Raw genomic sequence first — 9,624 nt, 5'->3', positions numbered from 1 at the left:
GATGGAGAGGCATCTGACGTGACCTTTACTGATCTCCGCCCCGCCGACTCACAGTTCCTCTGTGATCTTTCTTCCTAGTTGGTTTTGGAGATGAAGCATCTCCTAAGGAAGTCACCTGAGGATCAGGGACAGGAGGGCTTGGGCTCTGCTTGTGGCTCTTCCACTTGTTAGTGGCTGATGGTGGGCAGGCCTCTCTGCGTGTCTGGACCTGAGTTTCCTCATCTATAAAGTGAAAGTAATAATGTCTGAAAACTGTGAAACCTGCATAACTGTGGCTGTTTCCCAGGAAATGGACAACCCCTTGCGTTCAATTCTTTTCTTCCGGTCTTTCCTCCGGCAACGTTTTCTTTCTTATTTATGGTCTCCCCCTTCGCTGCTTCCTTTCCCGCATTTTACAAATATACTCGTCTCCCTCATCGCCTTCCTGCCACCAACAACAAACCGTCTTTTCTCATCACTCCGGGTCACCATCCAAGCAAATAACATGCTACGGCATAATCATTGAAATGTCAGTTTATTAATAAGTGGTGCAGTATTTACTTGTTTTAAGAGAGAACATAAAAAATCAAGTAAGAATTATTTGCATAATATATGGAAATCAACCTGTTAAAGTTGTTCAGATATTGGACAGAGCCAGAATATAAAGGACACGTACGATTTAAAAATTACAGGAAATGATATTATAAAGAGCACTGAAGGCCACTTGTGGAATGTTCCCATGGAAGCCGGAATGTGAAGAAAGCCTGCTCGGAGCGCGGAGACAAGTTCAGGGGCAAGGCGCCAGAACCGTATGCTGTCAAAGGAGGTTAAAGAAATGACAATCCAAAATCAAATACAGTGGGTTTGTTTTCCATTGCTGCTACATTAGAGGATCGAGAAAAAGAATAGCCATATCCTGTCGAAAGCAACACCGAGAGCACTTTTCTCATTAAACCAGGGAATGATTGACAAATCAGAGGAAGGTGGCCCAGCCTCCTACGGCGATTTTCAAGATGGCACGCAGCCTGCCTCGTGTCTCCAGCAGCAAAATCTTTGACACCTGACAGAATGGATCCACCAGTCGTGGAACTTGGCCTCTAACCTGGGCTCGTAACCTTCGCAGGCGGAGAGCGAAGCTGCTCTCCCCTCCCTTGAAAAAGGATTCAGTGGGGAAGAAGCCCCGCATTGCCAGACCAGGTTGGCCTCCACTGGAAACCTCTGTCTTTTACCATCGGCAGTGAGAAACACAGCTGTTTTGAGAGTTTGGCCTCGCAGACAGTGTTTTGAAGACTCACCTGTTTCTGCAGTTTTTCAAAGACCTGAAATACAGGTACAGTCTAGAGACAAAAGGCCCGAGTCACGAGGGACATTTGAACTTGTTTGGTTAAAGCAATGACAGGAGATCTATCTGTTCGGGCCGAGAACAAGGGGTGCAATGGGGTTTATCTGCAGCTGCACAGAACTCCGAGAGCTAATGGTGCCAACATAAACCAGATAATTTAGGTGGCATTCTTTCCTGCCACGGACAGCTGGAGTGTGGAACCACTCAGAGGGACAGACAGGACCCGCTAACAGCCAAGTGGAGCAGCCTCTGCCGGAATCGCTCTTGTCTCCCGGGAAGCAAGGGGTCTGTGATCATTTTACTGTAGGGCTGCCTGGGCAGAGGAGGGCAGGGCATGGGAAGGACCAGGGGGCACAATTTGGTAGCATTTCCACTTGACCTGGGAGACTTGAGTAGGGGGAGAATGAGCTTTGGAGGTTCTCGGGCTTTGGTTACGATCCCATCTCTACTCTCCTAGTGAGTGAGCTCTGGCAAATGATTCTCCCTCTCAGCTTTCGTTTCCTTACCTACAGGATGGCGCCGTGCCCCTCCCCCAGGGGTTGCCGTGAGCATTGCATGAAATCGAGAGAGAGAGCTGTGACACTGCAGGCCACTCATAACGGCAGCTTAGGGTCCGTCTCTCTGTCCTTCCCGGCCTCCCATCTTGCGGGCAGAGGAGGAGAACGGAACTCTGAAAATAGGCTCAGCTCTCAGGACTCTGAGGCATCAAATTTTTGTCCACTCCATTATATTCCTAAGCACTGGGCTAGGCTTTTGACTGCTTAATTATGTTATACTCAGGTTATTTGTATATAGGGCTCATTTCGACTTGTTTTGCCCTGGAACTCATTTTAACCCATAACAGTGCTATGTGGAGGCTAAGAAGACTTCGGTGGGAACCCGTCTCTAAAATCAGAGGGTCACCTACCGCTGTCTGAAAAACTGACCGCTTTTCTACATCTCAGGAGCTTCTGGTTCCATCTGATTCTGGAGAACTGAACTTCCTGCTACTGGGCTCAACAAGGGCTGTTGAGGAGCCGGCCAGATTCTGGCAAATCTGTTCCAAGAGCAAGATAAGGGGAAATGACTATGGAAACCCACATTTGAGCCAACAGAGGCCTGTTTGCGTCCTAAAGCAATTTCCTAATTACCCCAAAGTAAAATGTCTCGTGCCGAACCCCGTTTACTCCTTTGCAGCTTTTGGTGGAAACCTTAGAGAACCTGGCGGTGACCTGGGCAAAACGGGCCTTCTGTGGGACGGGACAGGAACCCAGCTGTGTCCAGGCGAGACCAGAGACCCCAGCACAAAAGCAGAACTGGCAACTTGGGGTCACATGTACCCCAAAAGAAATCACATCCCATATTCTAAATCAAACCCATCAAATTTTTTAAAAGGAAAAATCCTGTTAAATTGGCTTATACAAGAAGATACCATCTGAGGCATGATTCTGGAGCTGAGTGGGCCCAAGTCACAGACCAAAGAGCTGAACAAGTCCAAACGTGGCAGGGCAAGGAGGGGACAGAGTAAAGGGGTGGGAGGAGTGGAGGGAAGGGGAAGAAGGAACGCCGTCATCTTGTAAGCATAGGATCATCAATTATATTCCAGAAGAGTCCAAAAGAAGTCCCAACAAATGTGTCTGAGTTAGCAGCGTCTAGAGTGGGCAGCAAGGTTTCCTGCATCTCCTGGGCCCGACAGCAATACTTGGTTCTCACTGTTATTTTAGTTTCGATCTCCAGCATCTGGACCAGACGCTGGGAGGCCTGGGTTCTCTAGTCACTCTGCACCCCCAGTCATGCAGTCCTCACTGAGTGCGATTCTGCTTCTGCGTGATCAGGGTCTCCTCTTGCTCTGAGGATCTAAGAACCTATGAATTTCTCTCTCCCTGCATCTGCACTAATGAAGCACACGACTGGGCACAGCTTTCCCACAGGCATGCTGAAGTGGAGGTTGTTAAAGCCTGTGAACAAAAGCCCCTGGGGACAGTCGGAACAAGCTTGAATACTTCTTCTGGGAGTCCTCCAGCCCCTGGAGGGTGGTGTCTGACATATATTGTGGCCCAGCCTGATTTTCCTAAAGGAAGCCACCAGTGCCTTTACTTTGAATGGTTTTTGTTACTCAGCTTTTCCTCCCTGCAAATCATCCTCTGACAGAATGGTGCCATCCCTGATATTTTGTGTCCAGTGGGACGGCTACGACCCTGCCTCTGAGATCCGACAGGCCTGCTCTTCATTCCGGTATCCCCACTCTCATTTTGATGGAAGAGTAAACATTTTTATTTGTAAAGATGTACTTATTCGAAAAGCAATGGTGTAAGTGCCTGATTTTGTTATAATTGGGATTGTATCTCTGCCATTTTTTATGAAAACAAACAATGGTGTAAATTTAGAGTTCAAAATTAATACCAAAGATGGAGGCAGTGGAGTCCACACTATAGTAGAGGAACATGTCTGACAGTCCCCAGTATATTGCTGTCACTGTACTAGGTGCTTCCTATATATTGATTGTCTCATTGAAAAATCAAAACTGGTTGGAAAAGTCCGACACTTCTGAATGTCTTGAAACTCAAGTTACTTCCAGGTCACCTCTATATCCTTCCTACCTCTCTGACATTTCCATTACTGGCTTCCAAAACCGCTAAAGCTATGCAGGTAGCCTGGTTTCCAACATGTTCTAACCTCGGGCATCAGTGAGTTGCTACCTGCTGCCTTGTTTAGGGGACTGTTGGCTCAGATTTGAATAGTGTAACATCAGTAAGACAAGAAATTGGATTGATTGGGATACAAAGAAAGGACTTACAGTCCTTTAAAAAGTTCCTCTTGAAATAAGCAAGCCTTCCTCATAATAAAGATATGAGGAAATTCTTAAGGATACCTGGGGTTCAGAAAGCGAAGAAAGTTCTCATGGTTCTAGATGCCTTGGAAGCACTCTCACAGAAAACAAAGACCAGCTACATGGCTTTCTGGGGAAAGCCTGGCGCGTCACTCTCCAAGGTGCAATCAGCTTTTAAGATCACTGGATAAATTTCTCCTCCACCCCAGGGGAATCAGGCCAGCTCATCCCCATGGCAGAGTCACACCTTTCTCTTGAGACAGAGGCTGTGTCTTGGCTGGTACCATAAGCTGCTCTTGGTCAACATGATGAGATGAAAAGCAGCTCAGCTATTCGCCTGAACTCAGTCCTAGTAGGGATTGAGAGGGGAGGTGTTCCCCCACCCCAGACCCAAGAACCTTCCCAGGTCTCCAGAACCTTCTTCTTGTACACCTTATCTGAAGCTATCAAGTCCAAAGCATTGAACCCAAAGTCCCCACTCAACCCACTCATTCTTCCCTTGGTCGAACTGTTTTGATGCAGAAGTTTTGCTCAGTTTCTTCCATGCTCAGTCTTCCAGTGATTCTAAGTGAGAATGCATTCCTGTCTGCATAGAGTTGTCTTCAGTGATGAAATCAGATTCCTTGCCACTCTTGGCAGACATTATTAGAAGGAAGCTCTGATATCTGCAGCCACCAAATTCCTAGTTTTTGATGGCAGAAATTGTGGTTTTCTTAGTTCTGAATTTCAAGTGCATTGCTCAGTGCCTTGCCGCTTAATAAATCTTGTAAATGAATAAGTAAATGTTTTTATTACATTGTCCTTACAGTGGCATTGAATTATGAAAATGGGCTCGGCGAATTATGGGTGGATCCTGTTGTATTAGGATTCTCTACAAGTAATTTTTCTTTCAATTTACAGTGCCAAGAACTGCCTTGCACAAAATAGACAAGGCGTAATGCGTAGCTGTCAATCAGTTAGCTCATTTTGAACTGTATGTACTATACCTTGGGCTTTTTAGATATGTTTTTATGAAGACCAGAGCTTCATGATGTCAGTGTCATGTCTAATAAGTCTGACTCAGTTTCCAATGAGATTAGAGTTATGGAATAGGACTTTTCCAATTGGGGGGTTTTCTCTCACGATTTTTAAAGCCTTTTGAGTGTGTGTGTTTCCTCATGTGCTGGTGTATGACAGTCAGAATGTACACTTGATCTCAAGCACTTTCTGCTCAGCCCAATAAACCCCCCTTTCACTACCAGTTGGAAAGTAGATTTACCTCATTCTTCCTGATCCCACTAAAACATGACCTCTCAAAATTTTCATATCACTTGGGACACAGAGACTGAATCCACAGAGTGAGATCATAGTTTCCCTGAAGAAGATCATTCCTAGTTTTTATAATGGAATTAACTTATCACCATTTCAGGGGATTCTGCCCAAACTGCTATGTCCTGGGCAAACTTCAGAACCACTGGCATTATCTGAAGTGGTATAATCTTCGCGTCATTAACCAGTTCTTCTGGATCATCACAACAGATCGTGCTGTTCTTTTGTCTGACAAAAAGACCATTGTAGAAGCACACACTTTCTCCCCAGAACTCATGTTCAGTCCTAGACCTTGAACTTCTTCATCAGTGCCAGCCATGTTGGTGATGTTGTCTAGGGGCAGGCAAAGGGAGCAGGTTTGGTTTGCTTCTCTGGAATATCTATATGTATTTTTCATTTTTACTGTATCGACATAAAATATAGTATCAGGAAAATTACACATATATTTTTCAAAGGGGATATCAAAGCAAACTATTCTAGATTATTTTTCTTTTTTGTTTTCTTAGATGGGAAAAAATAGCTCTTAAGAGTCTTATCACTTACTCATTCATGAAAAATGTACTTGGCCTTTGCACTGACAATGACAACATACGACATGGTGGAGACACAGTGGTAAGAAACACAAAGCCAATTCCTGCCATCCTGGCCTTAGGAAATAATAGCATCTCCCCTCCTTTTAGGTTGTTAGAAGAACCCAAGGCAGTCCTGTAACTCTGGGTCCCTGGTAACTATTGTTAGCTCGAGGATGAGAAAGCCTTACTTTGAGGTCCTGGAGAATGCATCTTTGCGTAAGATGCTGAGGCTACTAGGTCCGGTGAGGGTATTTGTAAGTCAGGAAAAATAGTGGGTGTCCGTGTGGGGTGCGTGATTCATTCTCTGTTTTTCTTGTTGCTATTTCAAAGAACTCATATGTATAAAGAAGAACAGTAACATATCAGGGCTGTCCAACCTTTTGGCATTTCTGGGTCACACTGGAAGAAGAAGGTTTATCTTGAGCCACACACTCAATACCATTGCAACATATAAGCATAAAATAATCTCATAGTGTTTTAAGTAAATTTAGGATTTTGTGTTGGGCCGCAATCATAGCCATCCTGAATTGCATGCGGCCTGTGGCTGCAGGTTGGACACCTCTGTATGGTAGGTGGCTCAGTCATTTCTGGTGAAAGATTCTAGGAAGGTCAGAATCAAGAACCAAGGCCTAGGGAAGGGGCATAGGATTTCTTAGGTTAGTAACCCAAATGGCACTCTCAGGCATAGTGCAGGGAGCTGTGAGGAGGACCAAGTGACCCCTGCCCTTTGCCCTTCACATGGCTGGAAGCCACTGGCAAACCACAGGGGCAGGGGTTTCATGTCCGAAGTGCATGATCATTCTGGTGTACTTCCCAGCTCAGACTTCAAGGTCCACACCCATCCGTTAACAGGACTCTGTGTAAAACACCCTTTCTACCTCTCATACTGCCTGACCTTGGCCAAGGACTCAAGGCTTAGGTTGCAAATTCCAAAGGTCAGGGACTAACCCTTCATTATCACTGTGTTCTAAGCCTTCTGTATGGTACCTGTTGACTTATAGGAAGTGCTTCCTCTCCCCCTCAGAGTACAAGGCCACTGCATTAGGTAGCGATGAAACCGTCAGCCAGGTCTGCCAGAGCTGTGATGACTCTGGGGACGCACACCGGTGCACTTACATGGAGACATTTGTTTAGACCACTTCAATCAGCTTGAGGGTTACCATGGTGACCGCCCACAACCAGTGGGTAGATGTGTGCAAAGGGTGAGATAATCATTACTGCAGAGGAGTCATTTGGCTAATTAAGCCCAACCCTAATAGAAACCTTTCCCATCAAAGTATTTCAGAGAGTAGCATTATCTCTTAAGGGGCCACAGCTCGTTAAGCTCATTAAACTTGTGCCTCGTAGTAACACTCACGTGGCAGAGCAGTGTCTCCCGGGCTCTGTGCTCGCGCCTCAGCTACTCTTACAGTTACGTGTAAAGATCTAGAAGAGTAGAAATAGATGGTTCTGGAAATTCTGTCTATGTGCATATTAATAAATGTAGCTTGCTTGTATTTTTTTTCTGGATCCAAAATACACTGCATCAGTAAGCACATTTTGCAAATAAAAGCTGACAACCCCTCCCCCTGCATAAATTGTGCAGTGAGTGCTTTCTACACAACGGAGAGTACAGGTGTCTTGGCACAATTTCTGGGACCTGCTGCATAAAGGGGAGAGTTGTGTGGTCAGAGGAGACCAGGTAATGGCATGAGTCAGATGACCAGGCTTGGAGTCCCAGCTCTCCCGGGGACGATGGAGTGGTCCCAGGCATGTCACTCTGCCTGAGCCAAAGGTTTCTCAGCTTTGCAAAGAGGGCTGTGGGCCAGGTAAGTCCTGTGCCCTTTGATGCCACTTTCTAGTTGAGATGGATCTTTTATCTAAGTATCAGGGCAGGGATGGGAGTTGGAACCTCATTTTGAAGGCACTGAACTTAGCTGCTGCACAGAGGGGCGCCCCACTTCTGGTAATTTCACAATCCTTGGCTACATGAATTGGGAACTTTTCAGACCTGTGCATGAGTGTTTTCTCCCTGCCAATTCGTAACTCATCCGAAATGCTACCCTGGGAATACCACCACTTTTTTACAGGTGAGGAAACTGAGGCATGACAGTAGACAATGGCAGACCAACCGAGGTCATTTGAGGGCTTTTAGAAGGTTTTGCTAGTTTTCGCCTTAATAAAATCATTTCTAAGATTCTTGGTTTTGGAGATGTGAGACTACCTCACTCCTAACATCTTAGCTCAGGAGGCAGCCTCGTTGGTATGCGATGTGTTTCTGTTGACAGCATTATTTGCTTGTTTTGTAAAACAATTAATCAACCATTGGCATGTGTAACAGAGAGATGTGGTGATCCAGGAAATAAGTTAAACTGCTTCCCTGCTTCCCTAACCAAAACCCAAACCCGCCAACCAGACAGACAAACAGAACAGCACGTCATTAATTTCTCCCTGTACTGGTCCAATCAGGAGTAGGAGTAAAAACGGCAGGTAAGTGTGCATCCTAGAAGACGTTAGCAGTACCACTTATATAGTGTAGAGTCATGCAAACCATGCGTCAAAGGAAGTGGCTTCACTGTGGTGACATGAGGGACAGGCCATGACAAGCCCCTGCCTGGGGGGGGGCCTTCACGCACATGCATGTGTTCAATGCAGCCACCGGTGACCTCACTGGTAGGTGACAGGTGTGAGAGCAAGTGAGCTATACAAAGTCTGTCTACATTACAAGGAGGAGTCAGCCCGTGACCCCCTTTACATGGGCTTGTTGGAAGGGGTCCATATGGAATCGGAAATCCCGTCCCCCGTGGATGATGGTGGCATAGAGCCACTGGGGGTGAAGGGGTCCGTGTCGGTGTCTGTCTCACCCTCGGCAAGGTACCGTTTCTCCCTCATCCAGCTCGAGCCCCCACTCGGGCCAAACACGTCGTCTCTGTCTTGGGAGATGCTGAAGCCACTTGGAGACCGTTCCAGCTCCTCGTGGTTGACCGACATCAGGGACAGGGGTGTGTCGCTGTCCCGTGTGATGCTGCGTCTCTGCCGCGGGGAGACCCTGTCCGAGCAGGGGTCAGCCGGGGACGGGTGGCTCCCCCGGGAGTCGAGAAGAGTCAAGATGGGCAGGACGGTGGGCCTTTCCATTGACGGCGCCGTTGAGGAGCGGAGGGCTGCTTGAACCTTCCCAGAACTGGGTCCCCCTCGGGGCAGGTTCACAGGGCCATGGGCAAGGAACCCATAGGGGCTGACTCTGTCGATGGGCACCTGGTGGAAGCTGTAGGGGGCCTCGGCGGGGCCAGTCTCGGAGTAACTGCAAATGATGGTTTTCAAGTCAGGGTCCCGGTTGTCCCCTTTCTTCTCCACCTCGGCCGGTGAGGGTGTCCCCTTGGTGGGGTCGTACTCCGTGACATGCACCTGCAGCCGCTCCACGTGTTGCATGTGCATGTCCACAAGGAAGTCCAGTTTCTTCCCCATGTCGTGAACCTGGAAAACATGAGGAAGCAGGAATCACTGTTTTCTCTGCGGGTGGGAACACTATCATTATCTCTGTGTTGCAGGTGAGGAAACAGAGTCACTAATGGATGAAGCAACTTGTCAAAAGTCACAGAGCTGGTACACAGAAGGGCTGAGACTTTTTAAAATAT

The 9,624-nt window shown here is 47.1% G+C and overlaps 1 protein-coding gene across 2 annotated transcripts in view; it reads right to left on the bottom strand.

The window, feature by feature from the left end:
• Positions 1-523: 523 nt before the first annotated feature.
• Positions 524-9,624, bottom strand: part of KCNQ3 (potassium voltage-gated channel subfamily Q member 3) — a 192,421-nt gene continuing 183,320 nt past the window's right edge. For both annotated transcript variants that reach the window (XM_053661012.1, XM_037166610.2), the window contains one exon: positions 524-9,463. In XM_053661012.1, the coding sequence (XP_053516987.1) occupies positions 8,741-9,463 (723 nt within the window). In that variant the 3' untranslated portion in view covers positions 524-8,740. The remainder of the gene's footprint in view (positions 9,464-9,624) is intronic.

This window comes from Artibeus jamaicensis, unplaced genomic scaffold (assembly GCF_021234435.1).
Source record: "Artibeus jamaicensis isolate MK-2021 breed Jamaican fruit bat unplaced genomic scaffold, CSHL_Jam_final scaffold_916, whole genome shotgun sequence".
Taxonomy (NCBI): domain Eukaryota; kingdom Metazoa; phylum Chordata; class Mammalia; order Chiroptera; family Phyllostomidae; genus Artibeus; species Artibeus jamaicensis.
The sequence above is the reverse complement of the archived record's forward strand: the minus strand, read 5'-3'. Positions and strand labels throughout refer to the sequence as shown.